The sequence below is a fragment of the Megalops cyprinoides genome, chromosome 22 (genome assembly GCF_013368585.1).
Source record: "Megalops cyprinoides isolate fMegCyp1 chromosome 22, fMegCyp1.pri, whole genome shotgun sequence".
NCBI classification, from domain to species: Eukaryota; Metazoa; Chordata; class Actinopteri; order Elopiformes; family Megalopidae; genus Megalops; species Megalops cyprinoides.
This window is the reverse complement of record NC_050604.1, coordinates 12185982-12212964: the sequence shown is the minus strand read 5'-3', so window position 1 is coordinate 12212964 and position 26983 is coordinate 12185982. Positions and strand designations below refer to the sequence as shown.

Below are 26983 nucleotides of genomic sequence, written 5' to 3'. Positions count from 1 at the left end.
GTTATGCTGGGTCCATTAGGTGCCCTGCAGCCCCAGAAAGCTGCCTGCTGCTGACAGAGAAAAAAGCAATCAAACCCTACTGTACTGCCAACATACAGGCACTACACCCTCTCCTCAGACATCCAGCTGACTGTAATTAAGTGAGATTTACAACGGTCTCAATAAGGGCCATCTCAATAATAGTCTGACACATTACAAATGTCCACAAAGCAATTTGCTTAAATTTACTGAGGTAACTACCAGCAATGCATACATGAATTTAAGACACTGGCAACTCAGCTCGAGCCAAATTTAGTATTTTCTAAACACAACAGAAGACAGAATTGGTATAATGAACCGCACCATTGGACTGGGATTGTTCATTATTCCATTGTTAAAGTGGGGCCAGCTCTATAGCCGACAGACGAGCAGTCCCTTTCTGACTGTTCTGGTGGCTATTCCAAGAATTCAGATACCAAACATGATTACGGCAGAAGCTGCCCTTTCTGATTTTGATGCGCCATCTTTACGTAAGAGTTATGCAAATTAGCCTGCGTATGGGGATGAGAGCAAGGCTGGCATGCTCTGAAAGGACAGGAAACGACTGAGCTTCAACTACGGAAACAGAGAGGCTGCACACCATTAGGGGACTGGGAGGTGTGTGCCTTGTCAAAAACCAAGCCAAAGTCAAACAAGAGGACAACTTCAGAAATGCCTCATTTCTGCGCACCAGCTTGTGCGTATTTTTGCTGAACTGTGCTTTTTTGTTTGTGGGGGTGGGGGAATTTAATCATAGTTTGTTAACAACTTCCTGAGAGCTACTCATCTTACAAACATTTTCGATAGAGAGATGTCTTAGCACGTCCTGTAATTAGTTTGGCTGAAATGTGTAAAAGGATTCCTTCTCATTATCAGAGGCTGAAGGATCCCAGCAGAGCGCTTTGCCATGAAACAGCCCACATCTCTGCATCAGCCTGAAAAGATTCTCCACTCTGCCCAAAAAACAAAGACAGCATTACGTCTGTATAATTCAAATCAAATAACTGATGCCAAAGCATGTCAGACTGCAATATCACCCGCTTTAAAATGTCTTTGTTTGCGTATGCACCAAAGCTTTAACTCAGACCTTTTAAAATTGAAACTGATTCACATTGCATAATGTAGGCTATGCAATACAGCCATCATGAAACAAATCACTTCGCCAAATCATAACAGCCTTAAAGGAGGTCAAATTGCATTAGTTGTACATACAGTTTTAAAAGCTGAACAGAAGCAGCTGAGTTTTGCACAGATTAGATGAAGTGTTTCTCCCAAGGGCAAGACTACAGCATTAGTCAGCACATTCCCCCAGGAAAAATGCGGGTGTCTGCTGCCTGACCATGTCTTGTCCCCCGGGGTGAAAAATGACTCTTCTCTGAACACTGCAAGGACCCCACCAGTGCAAGAAAGGGATAAAAAACCACCTCTGCCACACCTGCCACTTCCAGTCCCTCCCCAATCACCCCAGCCTCACGCCAAATATTGCAACACCCCAATCACCAGTCCCCCCACCCCAACATGATATTTCTCCAAGCTCATAATATAATCCCCAACCCCCCAGCTCTTTTCCCTCCCACCGCCTTTATTGTCCAAATCTCTTCACTTCCGGTTCCACTGCCTCCGGGCTCCCATGCTTCCTGTACCACATCCCTCCTCCACTACCTCCCCTGCTCAGCCCCGGTGTCAAAGGTGCACCTTAAACTCCGCCTCGCAGCTTGCTGCAGCTCCCCAGACGCTAACTACTCCCCCATGACCCCCTCTACAATGCAGAGACAGAATCAGAACTGAGCCAAGCACAATCTGAGCACTGCAAGGGGGCTGCGAAAGAGGACCGCAAGCCTCGGGTGCATGCTTCCTGCTTGCGTTGCTGTGCGTGCCACAGTGCCGCTGGCTGCTTCCTTTGCATGACTGCGTCTCAGAATCAAAAACAAGCGGCACGAGCAAAGGCTGTAATCACTGCAGTTTACAACTGTTAAAGCCGGTAGGACTGCCAAAGACCTTTACCCTGGCTGTCAACAGCGGCTAGTCAAACACAGCTTCAGGTAGCTGGTGCTGCTCCTTGTGTGTTCTCATGCAGCTGACCAACACAGTGCGTATTGTGAGAGAACGGCGTTAAACACATTAATTAATCACAGCGAGTGTGACAACGGTGACGACGGCCGCGTCGCCGGGAGAGGCGCCAAGCAGGCCCATCGCATCATCCCTCTCCCGTTCTCGCCCTATTGCTTTCCAGCCGATGACCGGGGGCGGGCCCCTCCCCCCTCTTCACCCACCCCGCTCTTATTTTCTTATTACTTGCAATATTATCAAATAATGAGCTTTTTTTTCTCTTCTGAGCTTTCTGCCGCGCACTTACCGAAACACAATTACCCCCGCTCGGCGGGCTAATGGCTATCGATGTGGCCGCAGCACCACAATGCAGGGAACATTCATAAAAATTTCATGGCATGCGCTCGATCCAAGACGCGGGCCGAGGCAACGCCAACCAGGAATAGCCGGCGCGGCCGTGACATCACAGGAGAGAGCTAACGAGGTGTTTACGCCAGCTTCCCCACTGCAAGGCGAGGGAGGGAGATCTTCACCTTTGACCCCGATGCGAGACTCTGTGGCATTAACACGGAGCTCTGGCTGAAATAAATATGACCCGCGCTCGCTGTTCGTTCCACTGCTGACAGGTTCCGCCACCGAGGATGAACAAAGTAATCAACAAACAGCCAAGTGGGTTAAAGAGGAAGGAAATGCGCCAAGGCACACACTTTACTGGAACAAAAGAGAAAAAAATCAGGAAGTGTAAAAAAAAAAAACAATTTTTATGTTGAATAATTCTCTGTTAGAGCTCAGTATAATGTGTCCTCATGAGATCTTTTTCCTTACATAGCCTTGTGTACACCGTACAGTGTTAATGTAGGCTGAGTGTACATATTCTGGGCACCCAGTGACTAAAGGACAATGTTGCCATACCAGTCTGACCAGTGGTAATTTTCACTTTAGTGTTTTAGTTTTGTCATTACTGACACATGCATTGGATCCTGGGTGCCAGTTTCTGCCACCAGACAGTAACACATACTGGTGATCATGATGGGTGATTATTATTATTACTGATTTTCTTAACAGACTGCCGTATCCAGAATGGCTTACAGAGCTTACACGTGACATATTATCCATCTAAACTGCTTTGCTGAAAGGTTCCACTGTAGTGTCCCACCAATGGAATGGAACCTGTAACCTTCTGGAATCAATTCAAGCGCCCTCTCAATTAGGTCCCGGTGATTTCCTTGTAAATTTGGCCCACGGGTGCAAGCGCGCAGTTAGCAGCATGTCTCTGAGGCTGAGGGTCTGGCGGGGAGACACTCAGCCACACAGCGCCTCCCTCAGCCTCAGTCTTCAGGGCCGCGGCCGCCGGGGCGGGCCGAGCAGTAATTCCCGCTAGAGCTGGATTTGAGCGGGGCTCCGGTGCTGAAGAGGTTTAGTCTCCTAATCCGGTGGAGATGAATCCACGGGACCGAGGGCGCTCACGCTATCCTCGGGGGGATTAACCTCGGCCGCGCGTGCCGACCGCACGGGCCATGGCGCGGGGCTCAGAGAGGCCAGGCCAGGCCGGGACAGGCCAGCGCAGGTCGTCCTGGAACACAGCTTCCACAAGCAGCCGCCATTTCAACAAGAGGGGCAAGAGGAGAGCAAATAGGAGAGAGTAAAACACATATATGTCATACTACAGTATGAGAGACTACACTCTGGCACAGGGACACTCAACATTGTGCGGAGACAGTTGTAGCATCTACCAGCTTTAATGCCGACATGAAAGCTGGTAGATGCTACGAACGTCTCTGCGCTGCGCTGGTTTAATCAAGACAGTGATTCAACTAGCTTAATCACTGTCTTGATTAAACCAGCGCAGCTTCCTCACCCTGTACTTAGCGCTAGCGGTTCAAAGAAAGCAGCGAAATGCCTAACAGGCACCCAGGACTGGAGCTGATTAGCCCAGCCCGAGAGAGCCATCAAAGCAACGGAGGGCCATATTGGGAGACATGACTTCACAGCAAATGGCAGGATGAGGCGGCCGGATCCTTTGTGTTCCTCACGGCTGGGGACAAGCTAAAGCTAACCATATGGAATCCATACTGTGCCTGTATTTCTTTCCGAGAGAGAGGCTGGTATGAGCCGCGCGCCGTCCGCCTCGTGTTACACGGCGGCCGTGATTCTGACCCCGCAGCAAGTGATTACAGGTGCAGGGGAGATCAACATGAAAGACTATTTACTCTTAAAATAACTAGCAGATCTAATTGGATCAAATAACCACTTCAGCGTTTACCCACCTCTTACTACCAAGGCGAGATCAATCAAATAACATTTACAGTTCCACAAATAGATTTCGCTATAAGAGCCCAAAAAAAATAAAGAAATAAATGGAGAGAGGGGGAGATAATCTCGCTCTTTGTTAAATCAGCAGGAGCCGCGGAACTGACAAATTGTGCGGTGGCTGACCTTTAGTTCATGTCAGACAGAATCCATGAAATATCTCGGAGATTTAAACCGGGAGAGAATCTGACAAATGGGCCCCGCTCCTGTCAATAATGCAAATCCACGTCAGCGCTAACAGCGCTAACAGCGCAGGGAGAGCCTAGGGCCTGCGTGCAGTGGACAGTGGGCCTGGCTTCAATACGTACGGAGGGGGGGGGGGGGTGTCTGGGGGTGGGGCTGCGTGCTTCCCTTAGACAGCCCCCTTTAGCAGGCATCTGGGCGTCACTGCCCCCCCACGCTCCTTCGCCTGCCTGTGGCACCGTGGCAGAAAGAACCCCCCCACCCCACCCCACCCCCGCCCCGGTGTGTCTCTCATGACTCCCTCATCCATTCTTAATCGTTTTCTCATTTCATTTCATTGAGAGGGCCGCGGGAACAACAGACGCCACCTCCTGCCGCATTAATATTGCAGGGCTTGTCTTTCCGCGTTTGTGCTGCCAGCGCCGCGTTAGCTGCCCATTAACACCGGTGCTGCTGCAGCGGCCCTTTGTCTCGCTGCCGGCCTGGCAGCTCTGTCAACACCGGCGGTGGAAAAAATATACAGATCTTCCCTGGGCCTCGTGTGCCTTCCAGGGCTGTGTGCATGTGTGTGTGTATATGGGCGTGCACACGAATGCATGTGTGTGTGAAACACAGAGCCAGTGCGATTTTGGCAACGTATGACAGTTGCATGTGCCCAAGTGTGCAAGAGCGCATGCATTCGCAGGCAAAAGGTACTACTGGAAACAAACAACATTACACTCCTGCCTGATAAGTTCCAGCCATTTCTTTCCCCCCTCACACGTATCTAGGGCATTTGAAGAGTCAAATGAAAGCCATCCATTTATCAGTGATATTCCACTGCCAGGCCACCTGTATGTAACTGACAATTAGATGGAACAAATTGATCTTAACAGCCATTCAAAGCAGGGGAGGCCATCTTCTCCTGAGTAACTCGTTCACCGAAGACCGCAATTACATCCCTGAGACCCGAATGTGAAGTGACACGCTCCTTTGTCAAAAAGCCATTATCTAATGTTCCCTTTGACTCTCGTCACATAAAGAAGGCTGATGCACAGATTCCCAGCGCTGTGAGGCAGCACATTCATCCCGTGTCTAAGCAATACATTTACGTATAAGAACGGGAACTCTGAATTTATTATATAAAAAAGGGAATGCAAGAATACAGCTAACTAGCCGAGGGCCATTCATTGCCAATTCAGGCGTAACTGGACATCATCGTCTTTTTCAAAGCAGAGCTTTTTACGGCGCTATTCTGTGTGGCCAGCCCCAGGACCTGAGAGTGTGCCCCCTGCTCCCAGCATTCTCTGCCAGACTGGTGGCATTCAGGCTGAGAGGCCCTGTCAGGTGACTGCACATGGCCTCCCAAAGACCCGCAACACTGGGACTCTGGGCCGGGAATACTGGACTGGGGGCACCGAGGGCTGTTCTCTCTAGACTCTGGGCTAGTTTAGGATTCATGTCACCTGTGAAACTATTTGGTGAATCCATTTGTCTTTTTCTGAAAAGAAGTCAGTGCGTATTCGAGAAAGAACCCCAGGGAAAGTTCTTGCACCAAGCCTGTGCAACATGTAAAACGGCCTTTGGGAGGGAGATTTATGAATGCTTGGTGCAACCAGCCAGCTGCTTTCCCTGGGTTTCGTTCTCTCATGGAACCAGCTTCCTTTGCCTTTTTAGCTTTGGCACAGGCACCGACCTAAACACTGAATAATTCATTTCAAAAACAAAAGGACGCTCGGGGGTGCAGGGGGGAGGACTGAGATGCGCTTTCCCCGGTTGGAAGGTGAGAGCACACTTCCTTCTCCTGGCTGCGTGTGCCATCCCTTGGTGCCGTGGAGTGCCCTCCCTCTGCGCTGAGGAGAATGCGGTCAGCTGCCGAGCTCGCTACCTGTGAACTTCGAGGGCTAAAACGGCTGCGATCACATGTCACACACCTGGCAGAGACACGAGCCGCACCTCCCCCGCCACGCCAACCTGCCCAGGTTGCCATGGTATCCAAAACGCAGCACCGAGGGCTCTCCCGTGTGTGTGTTCACATACAGTGTGCAACCAGACTTGACAGGAAGCACCAACTGTTCTCAAACTGACTGCTGTGGTACTCAACAGCAGTTGCTTTTACATATGTGATTGATATAAGGTAAGAACTCACACCCTGTCTTTATCCTCTGCGAGTCCAAAGAACAGACATGTGAACACAGCCCGGGCAGAAAAGCAGTAGAGGGCCGCAGTCAGGTCACCACGGAGAAGAGTCTCCTCCTGTCTGCGTAGAACCCCTTATCAACCGCGAAGGCCGCCAAATCACTTTCTCAAGGTCAATGGCCGCCATTCAGCAAATCAGAGACCTGTGCTTCACCAGAGGAAACTGCACCAGCCTGTCCCCCACAGAGAAGCGGAAAAAGGTGCTTCTGATATTGTTGGCTCCTCATATGGCTTTTTGCTTGTGTTGTACTCTGCCTCACTTGTAAGTCGCTTTTGGATAAAAGCACCAAATGAATAAATGTAAATGTAAGTGTAATAAGGCCACCTTTTACTCAGGGTACCACAGGCTGGTAGCAGTATGACCGTTAGGGGAACACCACGTACAGCCACATCACGTTTTCCTCAGGAAGCAGTTTTTCTGTGACATTACCCCATAGCTTTTGTCTGCTTCCTATAGAATTGATGTAAGGAGATTTGACACTGCGCCTTCCACCTCACAGTGTTCTAGCCACCGCGTATCTAGCCTCTATGACTCCAGGCAGACAACACGGGTCAAAAACCATCCCTGCCTCATCCTCAGAAGCCTGCAAAACCCACAGGCATCTCTCCAAGGCTTCAGAAGTCATTTTCACTGTGAACAGAGCAAAGCGGTCTTCAAACAATTCATTCTGTTCGCTCCCTCCCGCAATAAGCGCATAATATTTGCTACACACACCATTTCGGTTTAAAAACAGCCAACCTGAAATGAATTGAAAACTTTCACAATGCACTTCTGTCAACAAGTAGAATCTCTCTGAACACAACACACTATTAACGGCACCTGGAACAGCAAGACCGCCATTAGGAAGTCAGAGGAGAGTTGTGGAAGCAATCACAGAGCTCGCGGTGGACTGAGGGTCAGGAATATTACTGAATCAGGGGGACACGTGTATATGCTGGACAGAGCTGCAGAAAGACTGGGGAGCTATAGAAGAACCGTGACCGGGAACCGTGAGTACTGCACATGGTAAAGACGTCAGAAGCACAGAGCAGCCAATGTAGTCAGCCTTTTGCGTCAGCCTCAGGTAAACAGCAGTGAATGGAAGTTGGTCAATGACGTGCCGTAGCCGAGGCGCAAGACAACACTAGTGACAGATCTACAGAATGCGGCCGCGATGTGGAATGCCACACCACAGCAAGGAAACCTTCCGTGAATCTGAGGCAGGCCGCGGCTTGTGGCTGCGCTGTCACATTAACAAATAACTGAGGAAAAAGAAAGGAAACTAGCATTATTTTTCAAGAAATAAGAAATAAGCTCAATTGCCCAATGCTCACATTGGGAAACACTTACACAGTATACACAGGCATTAAACTATCATCATTTATCATTTAAATCTTTAAAATCTGCATAAAATAAAATTCTATGTCTGCATAAATATATGCTGTTGGTTGGGAATGAAAAAGAGGTACTAAATATAAGATCCCTCTTCCTCTATGATGAGAAGTAAAGTTACCCAATCTCCCATCCAGCAACTAATTACTACTTCCTAAATATTACTGCTAAAGAGATGAAGGCCCAACTTCAGTCCAACACTCTGGCCTTAGCCAAGCACCAAATTTAAACTAGTATTACTTTTTTTTTTTTTAATCAATGCGACCTTATGTCATCTCCACTTCCTCTGTCTGGCACAGCGTTCAAAGAGATGGATTATGGGTAATGGCCCTGCGATCGACTGGTATCTGGTCCAGGGGGCGTACCTCTGGTCCTTAATGCCATAGGCATGCCATAATGCCTTAATGCCATCATTCTGACCGTGCGTGCTACAAGGGCTGGGCATGTGTTCAAAATAAACTTTATGCAAACTTTTCAAATCTAGTTGAACTATCAGTGTCGTGCTGGCAATATGAAAATGATATTGTTCATTTCGTCGTGAAATGTTAAGGACCGAGCACAATTCGGTTTGACTTGGCCTGGCCCCCACCGTCTGGCTCACTTAAACCTGCACCTCTGGTGAGCAGTGGTGATGAGCTGCTTCTGGTGAGCGCTCTGCCAGTGCTAACCAGCCAGCCCTGCGGACCGGAGGGCTCTTACCCTGAATCTCATCAGACAGACTGCAAACCATCAAGAACAAGGAAAAACCCAAACGCTAAAGCCGAAACAAAACTCCTCCTGTTGATTAACCTACACTAAATCTTGAAATGCAAATATGAACAGCACACGCGGCCAGGGGAACTGGCCAATGAAAACATCTCTGCGATAGCCGTAATGCCTATTCGAGCACATACGATTTTCTGACACATACAGAAATGAGCGGCCTTTCATGTATGGTCTCTGTTAGAAATAATTTCCATTTAGACTATGCCATTATCACCAAATTGTCATTTTAACTTTATAAAGAGAGCAACACTGGAACAATCATGCAAATTATCTTGCAGAAATGTCCAACTAGAGACAAGGAAACGTCAGCGATTACATTCTCACTATTTGTGAAATCTTTAAGATGCTATTATGAATATTACATTTTCCAATGTCATTTTAGGACATACAACCAGAATTTTTACCTGAAATAATACTTTTAAAGCAAAAAGGCAAACATTAACAATACAAATAAACGCAGTAATTTCTCTGCACACATCATCAGTCCAATCAACGGCCTAATCACCACAGGGCAAACTAGGCCCTGTCTCTGCTGACATTCAACTCTGCTCTATTAACTTTGCTAGCATTGCACAAACACTGACCCTGGAAAGTTACAATTTATGAGCCTTCCCACATGTTTACAAGAAATAGTACTTGTGTTGTAACATAACAACTCTCTGGAATCGGCAAAGGGCTACTCCTTCACACAAAGCAAATGCAATAAACTCCTCCACCCTGGGAACGGACATGGGCTATTAAATTGGACAAATACATTATGCGTATGACATAAACCAAGAGCTGCAGGACTGTGCTGATGCAAACTGTGTCATCATGTGATTGAGAGGGGCTGTCTTTCACATTCCGCGGGTTACTAAAGGCAACAGCCTCTGAGTGCATGCGTTTCAAAACCGACATGGCCGAAATTAGGCCTTCAGTATCTTCGATAAGACTTCGGGAGACTTTGTATACATCTTCCATAGAGAACAACTAGCATGTGGATCTCACAGAGCTGGCAGGGGGCCATGCACGTGTGAGCGCTTATACATGCGCATGTGTGTGGGTGGATGGGAATGCGGTTGGGCTGACTCCAAATTAAAAACATCTCAAACTGTTGAAAAGAATCTCTTCGATGCAGAGGAAAGAAGCGCTGAACAAGCTCCGTCAGGGAATGTATTGATGTTGCGTGGACCGACAGTCCCATGTTACTCTGATCCATCAGCCAAGCAGAACTTTTGATGTGCTGCAGCAGGTTATATGGCGTTTGGCAGCGACCGATATTTTCCTTCTGAGATGCTTTCTTAAACGCAACATTCCTCTTTACGTACTGATTCAATAATTTCGGGAGCTGCTACTTCTGATATGCCAAAAACTATACCACCACTAGTACAGCAGCAATCGCCTGACTGACAAAAACACAGGGAAAACACTGGAGATCATTTTCATACACACACATAAACACATATCACTAATATTTTATAAAGAACACCTGAAATACAATAGTGGCCACCTATGACATACTTTGCTCATTTGAGTTTATAATGACTGTAAAGTTTATGGTGAAGATATGCCTAGCCTCGGTGGCCCACGCGGTCAGAATGATCGCTATGGCATTAAGGACCAGAGGTAAACTCCCTGGACCGGATACCAGTCTTATCACAGGGCCACTACCCATAATCCATCTCTTTGAACGCTGTGCCAAACGGAGAGGAAGTGGGGACGGCTTACAAAGTCTCTGGTTTAGCACGGGGTTTCATGCTAACCCTTCCAGTGACAGCGCCTCATGCTCTGGATCCAGAAAAATGAAACTCACATGGACTCTAAATGGATCAAAGAGCTATTCATAAGCAGAGATTTGAGTTTCCATATTTTATCATTAAAGGCGACTTACAAAAAATTGCAACAGCATCCTAAAGGCAAAAATGTAAGGAAAAAAGTGGATGGTAATATATTGTTTATATTATTTTTACATTACTTTTTTTTATTATGAATCCCTTCATTTCTAAAATGATAGGGGGGAAAACAGTGGGCTTGCCTCTAATGGGCACTGACTGCACAGGCAACCTCCCATTCTAAGAATCAATGCATCCCCTTCTCTCCAGAGATGCTAAAATAATAGCATGCTTTGTTGAGAGCTACTACATGAGAAAAGTACCCCCTGTAATTCCCTTTCATCACATGGCTCTAAAAAAAGAAAGGTACTGGCAAAATTGCAACTTTAGATTGCACTGAAAAGTACAGCGTTTAATACCAAAAGTTTGCCCGGCATCCACATGTGCTTCTGCATTCACCGATCCCCACGACATGTCAATAATAACATAGGTCTGAATCGGAGTACAGGGAAAACATTTTTATATTAAAAACAGCGGTTTTCTGTGCATTTTAAAGCTGGCAAATTAGAGCTCAGATGAAAGGGAATTATAGGGGGTGCTTTCAAAGGTTGTAGCTCTCCACAGAACTGCTCCTATTTTAGCTTGTCCAGGGAGACAGGGAAGCGTTGCTCCTTGAATCTGAGGGGAAATGCATTCTTACCCTCCCGCCACTGCAACTTCACCTCCTTCATAACACCGGTACGGTCAATGAAGGCACTTGAGAGCGTGTTGAGACACGGACCTGCTACAGTGAATTAGCAGGGTTAGTGCCGTGAGCCCCGGCGCCAACACAACCCCTTTGCCTTTCAAGGTTCAAGGTCTTTCACTGCAGAAGTCCTTTAATTGTTCAAAGCGAAAGTAAAAGCCGTTCTGACGTTCTCCCGAGCGCAGGCACCCACAGATCTACGGGGCGGCCCACTGTTTGGAGGTGCGGTGCACCTCAGTTTTTTGCGCGGGGCTTTAGCGCTGCACCAAATGGCCGCTCTCGCCGCGACCGGCCAGTCCCTCCCAAAGCGTCTGTGAAGCGAGACTGCGCGTTCCTTCGTCAGGCCGTCCACTCTTCCCTTAAAAGCTTGACACAGCGAGAAATATTGCCAGCACGGGGGAGGAGACAGCGCTAAAGAGACAAAAGGAGCCGGCGGGAAGCTTTTACTGGAATTCCAAGGCACAACTTTAAGCCTGTTTTGCACACATGCTTGGCATATAAACATCCTTTGTGTCCAAAACCATAACCAAACACAGGGTTACACTTACTGTATGAAGGGAAAAAAAGTGGTGTGTAACCATCTCGGCGAGAGGGAACAGCTAACAGCTTTTTTGTATGAACTGACCACCACTTTTATGAAGGCTATATGATTCAGAAGGGTGAGTGAGATTCATCGTAATTTTTACAGACCATTAGTTATTTTGTAATCTCAAACCACTGCTTCAAATCACAGCTCACAAAGTAATTAGTCTGCCATCAGGTGTAAAACTGTAATAAGCTAACCGGCTTTGTTGGAAGGCATTTAAAAGGAGAATACCTACAACAACGGCGTTCCTTCACAGTTGAATGGCGCTCCCATGTATGCTCCCATGTATAACTGCCTACTTTTACCTTAAAAAGCATTCTACTTACCTCCATCAGGTGGGGCAATAAAGATAAGCAGGGTATCTAGATGGCATCAATTCAAAATTTAGCAAATTATCCATACATTTTTTCCATTTCACACCCTTCAGTAAGAGGCAGTAAGCTCAGTGAAGGTTGAGTATGCAGTGGATTGGTGGACACAAAATACAAAATGTATGATCCATGCAAATTTAAAGTAAGCATTCAGGCATTATACAAACAGAAGAAGACAGATGAATGCAAAAGATATTTCAGACACACAAGAAACAGACCCCTACAGCTGCTGGTAGGGCCACACTGTGTGTTTGTGACATAACCGGCCTGCGTTCTGATGCCAGCTCACCAGTTAATTTTAGCAATTGGGCCCTTCTCCCAGAAGGCAATAATGCCATGCCAACAGCACTGCTTTGACACAACTGGCTACATTCATTCCAAACAAAGTTAAAACAGACCTGGCCATTCCAGAGTTTTTGTAAATTAAACGGCAGACTGACGACAACTCTGTGGTAGCACTTCTTTTAGGCTGTGTTCACATGCAAAAATTCAGACTGTGAAGTTAGCACAAGGTGTGAATTATCACCATGTACTATTCATGAGTAGGAAACAAAAGCTGCCATCGTGGTTCAAATTGTGACGCAGGACAGCTTCCTTACATGTCATTGGACTGTGAGAGTGAACACCAGGCACTGCTCCAACTGTAGCCTGCTACTACTACCAAAACACACATATATACATTCTATGTATATTTTTAAATTGTTCTGTGAAGCTCAACAGACATAGGTCATAAGATTCTACCATCAACTTTTTCCACAATTCCACTCTGATTTTGGAGGTGCCAATTAACCAATGACCTGCTCAATTTAGCATTACACCTTCAGGAAGCACTGAGGCCCTGCAGTTACACTCAAATACACTCAAAAGCAAAGCCGAAAATATGGAAGGATATCTGTGGCTCCATCTGATTTCTATGCGCACATGTGAGCACACCTTTATGGCCAGTACAAAACAGGTGAATGAAGACTAGAGCAAAAAGATCCAGGAAGTGCTACACTGTAGGAGCGATCTGGGAAATTCCAGACAGAGGTGCACACCAGTGAAATGGAATGGTATTAGATTACAGTGCAACCAACACCGCCGACTTCAGTGATGGGTTTTTGCGTTTTGCATACATGAAATAAAATCAAGGCTTTGTCTTTGCAACATGTTGAGAAATAGTGTTAAAGCTGCCTGACATTTTTTGTAGTTTTTGAGGAATCCACAAACATTTGAAAAAAGTCACAGCTGGGAACCCGGGAATCCGGCGACTACTGCTGGCCATAGGGCCCAAAATGTCTTAAAAACAGGATATCCTCAGCAGAGGTTGTACCCAAAAAAACGGTATTAAATTCTTTCAGATGCAAACAAACAATCATGTCTTTTTCTCTGTGCCTTTTGTGGAGCTGAGAAGAACCTTTCAAAATATCTGCCCTGATTCATTTAGAGGTCTTATGCTAAAAAGTGCACCTCATTGAGAAATGCCTGCAAAAAGCCAGAACATGACAACTGAGGTCACAGTTTATCTTAAGGACTTGTTCATACCATTACCAGACAATCAATGCACTCCATAAATAGTACTATTTTTAATGGAATCAAAATAGTATGTATTTTAGGTACTTACTGTCAAAATGCTGCTAATACAACACAACTCTCTTGAAATAATCTGGGCCTAAAATTGGTATGTAAAAATGCAATAGTGTCCTGGTGAGTTACATAGGACAGCTTGGCCATTTCACAGTTATAATTCTACAAAACGCTTCAGTGCACTGAAACCATATTTAAAGTTTTAGGCTATTTGCTTTCATGGTTTCCCAGCCTCCCTTTAGCAGAGTCCGCCCGACGGCGACTGAAAGCGGCCGTGAATCAGGGCTGAGGTGTCACTGCTGACTGCCGCACGTGCAGATGGTCCAGGCACAGCGCACACAGCGGTTTAAATGCCCTCTGCGGCTCGGATCCAGACCCCCCGCTCACAGAAAACAGTATATAAGTGCACACCATGCTAGGAAAATGACTGGTGGTAATGGGATGCTCTGCGGCTTGCTGTGAGTGTGAAACTCTAGAGGAAGACAGGCAGGCAGGCCCCGGCGGTGACGCAGACAGGAGGAAGGCACCGCTCTGCGCTGGAGAAAGGTCTGGCTGTAGGGCCGAGCTGGAGCTCTTAGCCGAAAGCACCTCAAGCGACAGGCTAATGAGCGTGCGCCTTACGCGAGCGTCATCGCCGTGTTCGGACCAAATATAGACCCCCTTCTCTGAATGGACCCGCTTTGCCCCCTTTCGCATTATCTTGATGTGGTCTGTGCATTCACAAAAAAATACAGCCTATGGCTTCCGGCACCCATGACAGCAGCTCAAGCACCACCCTGCAGGCAAATGTGCACTTCCTGTGTGGGACCTGGATTTTTTGTGGGGAAAAATGGGGTGGGGGGGTGGGAATCTTCCCAGCTCAAAGGAAGAAGAGAGAAGAGGAGGAGGATGAATGGGCTACAGTGATGTGGTGTGGCTCGTGTGCAGCTATGACAAACTGGCCTGCCATGAGAGGGGGAGAGAGAGATCTTAATCTCTAAGATATGTCAGTTCATGAAGGCACTCTCAGATCAGTGATTTCCCAGAAGACCTGAACACTGAGCCGAATGGCCTCTTCTCTTCTGGCCTCTTAGGCCTCACATTTGCATGCTTAGAATCCACTTTTTCCTACACCCATTAAAGCAAAAACAGCTGTTCTGACACGCTGGGATAGCCAATCAAATGAACTGTTAGCTCACACTGGACAGTGGGACTCATATGTAAAAAGGTATATTGCTCAGACCACTATTATTTCTGTCTCCTTAAGTAAATGTATTTCAAGTTGGTAGTTAAAAAAGACGACAATGATAGACAAGCAATATTTTTTTTGACACCCGCAGCAGTGTAAGGTAGCTCATTCTGTCACACCAATACAAATGACTGGTAAAAATGAATATCTAGAATATCCTCTGTTACATTCAGATATAAAAATGACAACAATGTTCCAAGACAATAACTCAAATGCTAGATAATATGATTATGTTATTATAATTATAGCAGCTCATTACAGTGTGCAAGGAACAACACAGTGAAAAAGGTTAGCACAGATTTATGGCCAGAGTGAAATGGTAACTGTGACTTCAGTCACTGAAAAATTACTGTGAATGTGCACTTTGTTCAATAAAGTAAGTTCATTCTGAGGAGTCGATCAGACTTTCAACACAACTTTATCCACACACACACACACACACACACACACACGAGTTAGCCCACCTTCCTGCTTCAAGAAAGAAGCAAAAACGCCCATTAATACAATTTGTTTTGTTTGGCTTGCGTTTGTGTGGTAACTTGACTGAAGGCATGGTAGTAGTAGGGCTTACTGCTCAATCAACAACAGCCATGAGAGATGAACATTTCAAATAATTTGACATATGTATACTCTGTGGCTTCCAAGATCAAATATTGAAATAGACAAACCCAGTTCATTTCCCCTCTCACTAACACACATGTAACAAGCTTTTTGTGTAAATGACTCAATGCAAAGAGATATGTATGCACTCATACCTTCAGGCAGTAAAATGAAGAATATAAATGTTTTTACTTTACTCAGGGTTCTCAGGCTCTGCTTTGATAAAATTAGTTGGAAAGAACTTAATGTTTAGTTCAATAATTTGAATAGTGATTTCTTCTTATTAGCCACTGAAAGACAGTAACTTGCTTTAACATCAAAAACAGATATCTCAGCAATGTCAGCACTTAATTTGTGCATTTTAAGATTTCGCACCCACTCATTTGGACACCACCAAAGTTCTTCTAATCAGCACTGTGGTCCGTGAGACACCCCGGATGGTTTGTTGGACCGTGAAAAAAAATATTAAAATTAAAAGCTTGTTTCTGCTTCGGTCACAGAATTCTCATCAAACAGGATAAATACACATACATATTTGTAAATTCAGTGCTGCAATCAAATGGTTAGTACTTTGGAAGGACTTTTTTTAATGGGAAGCCCTTGCTCCAAGTATGTGTGGAACCATGAAACAGGAGATCTTGCTAGTTTTAATATAGCAATTCAAGCCAGATGTGTGTGTGTGTGTGTGTGTGTGTGTGTCTACAAAAAATATGGGCAAATTGTTTTTGTATTTTCTGAATGACACAATATTAACTTGTACAGAACAGTATCACGTGCTACAAATTAGTGATATTTAGATTTTATCAGTCCTCAAAGCCTCATATGTACACAGAATTGTGTTACTTGCAGTTCTTCTTTTCCATGCATTATTTACAGGACATCCGTTTTTTATGTACCCACAGGGATACCAACAATCAAAATATTAATTTCCTTCCTTACCAACTCTGTAGAATATCAAGTGATTACTTCACTTCCAGGAGTCAAGTGACACAGAGCTTAAAAGTGCCTCTGACTACATCAGGCACAACATGAAATACACGGGAGACTTAGACGATATTAAAGGTCGTAACATATACAAAACTGAAAAAAATGCTCCACGTTTAAATCCCAAAAATCTCGCAAAAATTATAACCCTGTGTAATACGTTCAAAACCCTACTCCATCACATTAAACGTATTCAAAAAGTGTAGCTTCTTCGCTCTTCATACGGCTGCAAAATTTAGCCGTACCACAAAAAATGATCATCTTAATGTTAGTATACACACGTCTAGTGCTTGGCTTTTAATAAAGGCAAATTGAGCATTGAACTGATTTCGCTCAGTCGCCTGGATGCGGCGCTGTTTTCAGTACTAAAGGGCTACTGTATCTTTAAGTGGTAATCCCTCAAAATTTAAGTGTTTGTTGCCTACCAGTTAATGGGCGGTTCCGTATAATGTCCACACTGCCCAGTGGGAGGTCTCTCTCTCTCTCTATCACAATCGCCACTGTCTCGCTAACATGGCTCTTAAAGTGACACTGCTCGCCATACCTTCGTCGCCTTAACAAATTAGCGGAAGGTTGTAAGAAATGCGCTTTGCATTTCAAAGAGAGAAAGACCGTTGAAACACAAAAGGGCAATTTGACATTCAGGACCTCGACATTTTGTAGCAACACGTTAATTCAAGCTGCGTCGACTGGAAACAATTAACATGACATCACAATCCAAATTATTTTTCACAGTATACCCTTTGCCTCGGCTATCATATCAGGGACGGGCAAAATTTAATTGCAGCAAGCCTGCACTGATTTCACTTAACACCCTGATATTGTTATGTTGTGGTCCAGCCATTCGTGTTCTCCCACCTGGTATTTACCGTTGTTGTGACGCGGGTTATTATCTGATTGCCCACAAAATGACTGATAGATAAGCTTTCATTATGGAGATGGCCAGTAGAGGGGTATTGTACTTCATCAGTGGATAGGGCTGTACTTGGCTTAACAAAATCCGTGAGGTGCCTTTGCATAACCCTCATATAATTCAATAAACAAATACGACAATGTGAAATTTAAAATTCTGTGTGCATTGAACGTGAGGAATCAGTACCCGCCTCATTTCCCGACTCTCCCAAACTCACTCATTTTAAACTTCACGCAGTACAATATGTGATGTAGACAAAGCGACACCAAATATCGATAAAACATAAGCCACATCTATATATTTCAGTACTTAGATAAAGTGCCTACGTGTAGAACAACATCAGCCACGTTAATAAATTGCAATACTTCAAGAAACTAACTTACAGCCTATTGAGGAACTGCAATGTGTCACTGCCTGCAGCTTCCGGTTTGCTTTTGTTTTGATTTTTTAAAGTGTTTTAGGGGGGAAACTATCACAGTTCACAGTTCATGAAATCGAAAGACACTGTGGAAAATGACAACATTTTGCAATATCACGGTAAAACCGTGCACACATTAAACAGAAAGGTGGATTGCTCCAGCGAAATGAAGTACAGACTTGCGTGCGAGTTATTGGTCTTTACAAAACACATGGGGGGGGGGGGGGGGGGGGGGCAAATTATATGAGAGACAGTAAGCCAGTCAGTATGCAAACATTTTCACTCCACAAGTTTTTAACAGTGCCAATAAACTGTGAAGAACATAAGTTGGATACAAATTAGCATTGCGTTTGTTTTGATAATAATAATGTGACAAACGCGGTCCTTCTCAAAACAATATAACTAACTTGACAACTTGCTATCTTGTAACCAACCGTTAGGTTGTGACAACACGCCTGTCGACATGAACCTTGTAAATACATTCGGTGATGCTAGCTCCATTCACTTGCTTCACTTTTACGAAGTTAGCAGAATGAGTGCTCTCAGAACCAAAAACTTAACTAGCTGCACGCAGATAGCCTCTGGACTGTGAAAGTAGGAGGCAAGTAGAGATTAACCAGGATGCAATCATACATTTAAAGACTCACCCAGAACTTTCACATGTTAGTGTGGCTTCATCTAACGTTAGCTACTTTAAAAGCAAAGCAGCATTGCCCTCATAAGGACTGCAAAGTTTCTCAGCTCAATTTCCTAAAATACCCCCAGTAGTGCTTAGGGCGAAAGTTTGTGGGATAAGGTGTCAGAAGTACGTTTTAACAGTAATTGAGCAAGTGTTTTTCTCCCCACTAACTGCAAATCCAACAATTTTCACAATTCATTTCCACTGCTGGCGGGATACGGGGCAGGGGGGTTGAGAATGGGTTCTTACCGCTATCAGTGTGTTATTTCTTTGCTCTGCCGTGGTTGCCGACTCAGGGTCTTGTTGTTTGTTTTGCTGCTTATTATTAGCAGATTTCTTAGCCCTGTGTTCCAGGCTTCGCTGATAGAGGCTGACCGTCTCCCTGCGTTCAATCTCCAGCTGTTCCGCGTGGGCTTGCTGGTACCTGTTTTCACAGTTTACATGGTGTCTCCGACAGCCTTCGATTCTCTGCCTCAATCTCTCGACCACTGTGCTGTGTTTAGGAATGCCCACATTGTTACTGCTATTACCGGCGTTGATGCCGCTGTTTATGTTATTGTTGTTTATGCAAATACTGCTGCCGTTCGCAGCAGTGGGGGTTGCAAAATCCCCCATCATATAGTCTGTGCACAGTATTTTGGAAGAACTTTTTTCAAGCCTCTTGTGCCTAAAATGTTTCCAGTGGAAAGAGGAATGGGGATTCAGATGGCTATAAACAAACAGTGGCTGCTATCCTTCCTTCGGGAAAATTCAACCATGCACTGCCATTAAAACAATACTATTTTCGATCTGCAAAACAGACAATACCGGAGCGTGTTAGACCGAGCTCAGCGGTCGGTCCCCGCGCTCACTTCCACTGCCAGTAGAACTGTTCTATTGCAACTCCATAGAAGATCCGGATGTTACGAGCGAACATCACACAACAGCCAATGTTACGAGCTCGCTGCTTTATTGTGTTGTCCTATAAGAAAAAGTTTTGCTGCTCGCAGCGCACTGCCTCCAGAGTGTTTTCGTGAACTTGCATCGCGTTAATTTATCTGTAAAATCCCCACGCATGAAGAGACGTTCAAAAATCCTGCCCTCAAAGACGTGCGTAAACGAAATCCTAAAGACGCCGATTCTGCTGCTTGCTCACTGCTGCTGCCACCATCACAATGATCAAGTGCTCTCCTCCTCCACCATGCCAGCGGAGTGATATCAGGACAAGAGCTGAGTAAAAATCAGCAAGAGGCTGTGAACAGCCCGACGGCCGTACGCAAAACACGGGGCGGAGTACTTCACTGTAGAATGTGGACTATACACACGCAAACACCTTTGAGTAAATGATTTACAAGTAAGGTACTGCAACAATATAGCGGAAATCATTAACTTATTTAACGGAGGTCATTTCTTAGGCAGTTTTAGTTGAGCAGAATTATAGCAAGAATTACGTGTCTGTTATTTGAAAATATCATCGGCCTACACATTAAAACTGAAAGTAAAAACTTGCACTTTCTTTGTCTACCAGAAGGATGGAAACTGATTGAGGATCACATACGTAATGTAAATATGTTTAAAATGTGTTGTTTGTTTGCGATCGGTTGTTTTTTCCTGACGTTAACACAAAATGATAACATAATCGAAATACCGATTTTAAAATAGACCTGAGTTTATAGTCGTGAGCAAAAATCCCCTTCAAAAAAGCTCCCTTCAGATCTGACTGGCCATTTTTCTATTGGTGTTTGTTTCTTAACGTCAAAATTGACCAGAACAGGTAACAGTTCCAGGACTTTCTCCGCAGTCGAAATCGAAATTTGTGTTGTAGTGTACCTCACTTGTAAGTCGCTTTGGATAAAAGCGTCTGCCAAATGAAGATTTAAATGTAAATGACATTTTTTCAGGGATCTTGATGATTACATTTTATAATTCCAAATTATAAACTGAGTAGATTGTCTGAGTTGAATGCAAACTTTTTTGTTGGAAATTCCATCCATCAGCAAATGAGGCAATATATCTTAACTGTACATACATACAGACATACAAAGCCAAAGACTGACATTCTGACATTATGTTTCACGTGTATGTAAAACTAGAGCAGCCTGACTTTTGAGCTTTGACGTTTACGTTAGATTGTGGGAATATAACGTCCTTATAAATATAGAATTGCGAGTAGTCAATTAATTTCCTACTGCGCTGAGTTTGACTGCTCAGAGTCAGGGGGTAATAGGTGATCTCCTGCTGACCCCTGTGACGAATGGAGGGGGCAGAGCTTGGCTTCTCAGATGTTGCAAAACTGTGTTCAAACTTCCTCCCACCCTGTTGTGCCAGGCACAGCACTGCAAGTGTACCAAGAGTCACAAGCTGAGTGCTGTGAAATACTGGGGCAGCGGTGAGAAAAAGCATTGAGTGGTTTGTCATGGAACTGAACTTGGACCAGCAGGCTACAGGTTTGGGAACCGGGGAAGGCTGCTGCTGTTGTGTCATTGAGGAAGGCACTTCAGCAAATTCACAGCTGTGTCCAGTTACCTAAAAAATTCAAGCCATTAGGAGGAAGGTGAACTCTAGTCATGCGTTTGTCTTTGCCCACAGTAGTTTATAGATGGTTAAGAAAAGCAAAAGGCCATGATTTCACCTCATCTGGAAATAAACATTGTAGGAGCTTACAAATAGTTGTGGAAAAATATCAGGACTTGACAGAAAAAATGGATAAGAAAACAGGTTTATTTAATTTTGCCCCCCAGCCCTTATATGCAGCTAATTACACCCCTTGATAGTGAAGCCACAGCAACACTGATGACTGATGAAACTCAGGTGAATCTTTTATGGGCTATCATGTCCACTCTCAGCACTGGCGTTTTGATTTCTGACTGTGATCCTGTGTAATTCTCATATTGTTTGGTTCCTGTTGTATTTTCCCGGCGGCCAGTGAAATTGTGAGTTGTGCATCTGTAATTTTATCATTTTCTCCAATCTATAAGGAGAACCATGCTATGTTGTGTCTGGCTCCCAGCTTTCATATTTTCATCTGTAAACTAAAACAATAATGCACACTTTACCCTTACACCCCAATTGTGTGCTACTTGTGTTACTCCTTGTGAATGGTCTGACAGTCAATATGCTCTCTCCCACATTAGAACATTGGCAGGCTCTCCCATTACAATAATAATCAAAAACATTCATTTTTAACTTTTAACAGTGGGACCTCTGAATTCTTTGTCATACTCTGAAGGCTTTACCTCTTCATAATATGCAAAGCTCTTTCCTGAAACAAGGTGAACCTATAAGACCTGCTGGGTGAGGTGGTATGTACCTATTAAGCAACAACCTTTTTTGCAGGAGAGATATCAGCCTGTATCTTTTTCAGAGCTTCCATTTCATGTATTATGAATTGACGCTGGTGGATACTGGAGCAATGTGAAGTGCTATGGTGAAGAGTACAACACCAGTTGCCTACCTGGGATTTGAATTTCCAAAATTGCAGTTGTACGACCAATTCATTAACCCCTCCTCCAAATTTCTGACAGAGGGCGGAAAAACTCAGCTGTAACGATTCCAACAATTTACCCCAAAGTGCTAGGGGGATTTCGCAAAACAGGATTAGATATCTGGCCGTAAACAGCACAGACAGGAAATGCAGTGTTTTGCGGGTAACAAGCGTGTCCTCGGACACCCACTCCAGATCATACAGGAGCACGCCTCCTTTCCCAAGAACCCGGCTGGAATTAACCAGCCACACACAAGCCATGGACAGTCTCTGTTCTCTCCCATCTTTAATGAGACTGGTCGTGACCGGCTAGTTCAAGCTGCTGTGTAGCTGCAACATACAAGGGAGGTGTATTTCTCCTCGTAGCAGCACATTACATTACATTATTAGCATTTAACAGACGCTCTTATCCAGAGCCACTTACATAGGCTACTATTTTTACATGTTATCCATCTGTACAGCTGATTATTTACTGAGGCAATTCTGGGTTAAGTGCCTTGCCCAAGGGTACAGCAGCAGTGCCCCAGCAGAGAATCAAACCAGCAACCATTCGGTTACAAGCCCTGCTCCTTACCACTATGCTACACAGCCCCCGTAGTGTAGTAGCTTGTAGCACCACTGTGTTTGTGCATGTCATCCTTGCACTGGACCCACAACCTTAAAAAAAAAAGACACCAGAAACATGCCACGCCATTTCAAGCACGGGCAAGTCTTTATCGTGAGAGAGGATGACCGCATGTAGTGCAAAACACTGTGCTGAGCGCTATACGAGAGGGCAGGACACATGCAATTACGCTGTTAGTTTTTCCACAGCAGACACAGTGGAGTGCTATCCCCCAAGTAAGTGCAAGTCATGCTAAGCGGTACCATGACACAGTATTTACCCTGTCATGCCTCCACTGCAGAAAATCTTTCAGCTGCTGCGTTGTAGAGTGTATTCATCAGAGTGTGTGCCTCACGCATTACAGAAAACCTGCATTTTTTTAGGGTTGGAGAGCTGAGAGGGCCGTGGCTCTTGATTGAGATTTCATGGGATTCACACAGTGAATCAGGGCTGCTAACTGCATTTGAGTGGAATACTACACAGCAAGGACCTTCAGTATGTTGTAGTTCATGCGTACGCATCAACGAAACACCTGCATTCTCAAAAATCAGCCTCGGTCAAAGCATACAACAAATGGAGAGGTCGACTAAGCTGAAGAGAAAGCGAAGAATATAAATCAAAAGAAAACCCACTGAAATCCTCTCAGAAAATCAAAACACACTGAAGTAGAAAACAAAAAAACAAAAGGCTGTGTAAATCATGACCAAAAGTAATAACAGCTTAGGCACATCTCATCCTTTTTCTTATTGTTTTAGCACTTTCATTCACTGACAGTCTTGTTTTCACTCTTGGCCTCCATGTTAGTGTCCTGGTCAAGGTGATGGGAGGGGAGTCTTTCTCAGAGTGACTCCGTGGTGAATGCACAATATTGAGAGGTCTATTGTGTGTCCGCAGGGGGTGGTGTGTGCATGTATGTGTGTGTGTGTGTGTGTGTGTGTGTGTGTGTGGCAGGGGGAGGCGGTGTACAAATGAGGCCGGGGTATGCTTAACAGGCAGGCCTGTGGAGTGGAGGGCGGCCTGCTCTGTAATTGGTGCTGCTGCCCAGTCCAGCCGGCTTAGCGCTGAAGGAATGCCTGGAATGTTGTCTGCACCACCCCCACAGAGCTCCGCTGCAGGAACGGACACCCCTCCCTAAGCGCTGCTACCACCACAGCCGCACTCTCGCCGCCTGCGCTCCGCTCTCCTCGCTCCTGCATTGTTGTCTTCTTCTCTCTGTTGTTCGTCTGTTCTCTCCTCAGACAGCTGCGTGTAAGCCCTGCCGAGGTAGACAGTCAGCGGGGACGACGGTTCAGTGTTTCTGATCTAAAACTGATCCGGGATCTGTTTGAGTCGACCCTGTCCAGGGACAGTACTGAGCTTCAACAAAACTCAGTGTGTTATGTATCAGAATCTGGAGTGATAGATTATAACAAACTTATTGCTGTGCATCAAAAAAGTTTGGCAATAAAAGTATTCTTCAGAAAGGACACGTCCAAGAATACACTTCCAAATAGTTCTGCTGCAGCGGTTTATTTTGTGAATGTGCCCTGCTCTCTGCTCAACCAAGTTCAAGCATTTTTATTTACAAAAGGCATAAAGAAAACCAGCCACCTGACAGCAAATGCCATTTTATTGCGTTTTATTAAATGTAGGAATAAACAGTTACAGACCCATTTGTGAAGTCTACTAATGGTATTTCAAACTGTTGTTTAACTGTATGTTTAAGAGATCAATATGTTCTCGTGGCTAAATATTCTTTTATTGACATTATGACAGCATATGATTAGTTTTTACAATAGCCTGTACAATGGTTGTGTGTGTGCATTCTGAAGGAGTGGCAACTTAAATGTACAATAATAGCATTGTTCCCACATATGTTGCCCTATGGATGTATACATATTACCACATGACAACTGTTGTTATCACAAGATGAATGAATGTTGTAAATACTTCTCTGGCATTGTTTTAATACATAATCATATCACACTCCCTTTCACAATCACTGAGATTACATTCACATTTTTTCTTTCTCTGTTTTACACTAAAATGTTGTAGGTCTGCTTTCTCTACACATTACCAGAGGCACAGCAATGCAAGAACATGCAAGTAAACATTATTACTCCACTCTCCACTGACAACTGATGGTTGGTATGCATGCAGGCCTGAAATGGATTAGTTGGCTAATTGCAGCGAACGCTCAGAGTTACAAAGGCAGCATTCCTGAGCGAGAAGTAGCCTCTCTCCTCCTACGAGCGCGTCAGTAAGATGGCCCGTCTGCAGTGTCGCCTCTGACAGAGACCCACGTCCTGAGGACACGTCCTGAGGGGGAAGTCAGGTGAAAGTGCATTTTAAAGGCGTAATCTCAAAAGCTTGAACAGTGTAATCTTGAAAACGGAGGAAGACTCATTCTTCTTATCTACGAATGTCCTGTTGAAAAAAAAAACATTATACACATATACGATACATAGATATAGTGACCACTATATTCCCCTAACTAAATGGGTACAATATGTCACAAAAGGAAATATATATGTGTGATGTTTTAAAACATTTGAGATATTTTTTGTTTAAGACGTTTACTAACCTCAATATTATCGTAAAAAGCTAATTAAGATTTTTCATAGATAATGTATTTTATGCTACACAAGGGGCGCATTTATTCACATTTATTCATGTAATCTTTATGATAAAAACAAAACGAAGAAATTACATACAACGTTATGCTTATTAGAAGTTCAATGGAGTCTTCTGGAACTATACAGAGGCATCCAAAGGCTTTGTTTTTCCCTGGGGTATAAAAGGATGTAACACACAGAAGAGCTTCATCAGTGGCATACATTATTGTTAAGGTCAGATAGCTCCCCAAAGACTGCAGGTAGGTGGTCACTGACATCTACAAGCTCAGAGATGGATATAAAGGAATCCACAAAAAGCTGAAGGTAATACATTCTACCCTAATGGCCACTATTAAGAAATTTAAGGCTATCAGTATAGTGGAAGCCATGCCAAGAAAGGAATCCATGTCTCTTTTGCCACAATGAGCTGTCAGACAACCTTCTTACCAGGCAACTGTCCATACAAAGTGCCCAAAAGAATCATTAAAAGTTGCGTGCATGAATGGTGTATTCACTGCTGGGGTGCAAGGAAGAAGCCTCTTTTGAAGGGAGAAGCTACTTGCATTTGCCAAAATAAACTCCAAAGGCAAAAAGAATGAAAATTGAAAATTGAAATAAATGAAAATTGATCTTTTTGGACATGCTCATCAGATTTGTTTGGCATAAAAAGGTAAATCTTGGGGCATGTGACTAGCTCCTCCCAAGTGCAGGCTGAGGCCTATGGCCCAGCTTTAAGGCCATCTGTGTGATTAGCCTGCAATGACCGGGAGCCCACACTGGCAGGACAATTTGGCTTTAAGTAGGAGTGAGTCTGTAGGTTTTGGGTAGCCATGGGTTTGTCAACAGGGCCTCCTCTTGCAGCTCTCTGGCAGCTTGCAACTCTTCAGCCTCCAATGAGGCACTGACATGACATCAGTGGAGACACGCCTATCCTCCAATCTCCATTTGCTGCACTGCGGTGCACTGTGAGACTAGTTGTTGCATGAATGTGGGTGTATCGGAGGATTGCTGAATGAACAGAGGTGGTTGCAGTGTGAAAGGTCTAATATCCAACTAGCAATTCCAAACTGGGAGTGTAAAAAAGCGGAAAGGAAGAAAAGACATTAAAAAGGCGACACAAAAGGCGAGTTTCTGAGTAGCTCAGTGGTTAAGGCGTTCACCTGAGGATCAAGTTGAGCTCTATGGCTCTTGAGCCCAGCTGTGTCATTTAATGATGGCTGGGAGCCCACAGCGGCAGAAACAAATGGACTTTTCTGTGCTGGAGAGAAGGACGGGTAGATTGGCTTGCATGCTCTCAGGCACCCTGCAGCTCATCAGACAGCATTGAGATATTTGCATGAAGTCAGCACCTATCCTCCAGAAAGTTGCTGCACTGCTGTAGTGCATTGTGTGTAGAGCAGTTTGAAAAATATCCGTTTGCTGCTTGCCAGTGTATTGGTGTATGAAGGAGAAGCCATCACCTGTTCCCAGAAACCATTTGTGTAATGTTTGGTTGTGTAATCATTTCTTTATTCATTATTTATTTCTACCGTCTTCCATTTCACAT

The 26983-nt window shown here is 44.7% G+C and overlaps 1 protein-coding gene across 1 annotated transcript in view; it reads right to left on the bottom strand.

Annotated features, from left to right (window-relative positions):
* maml3 (mastermind-like transcriptional coactivator 3) overlaps window positions 1–19936 on the bottom strand; it is a 145097-nt gene extending 125161 nt beyond the window's left edge. Inside the window, exon 1 of the mRNA XM_036516815.1 lies at window positions 19026–19936. Within this exon, the coding sequence (XP_036372708.1) occupies window positions 19026–19394 (369 nt within the window). The 5' untranslated portion in view covers window positions 19395–19936. The remainder of the gene's footprint in view (window positions 1–19025) is intronic.
* Between the last annotated feature and the right edge of the window lie 7047 nt (window positions 19937–26983).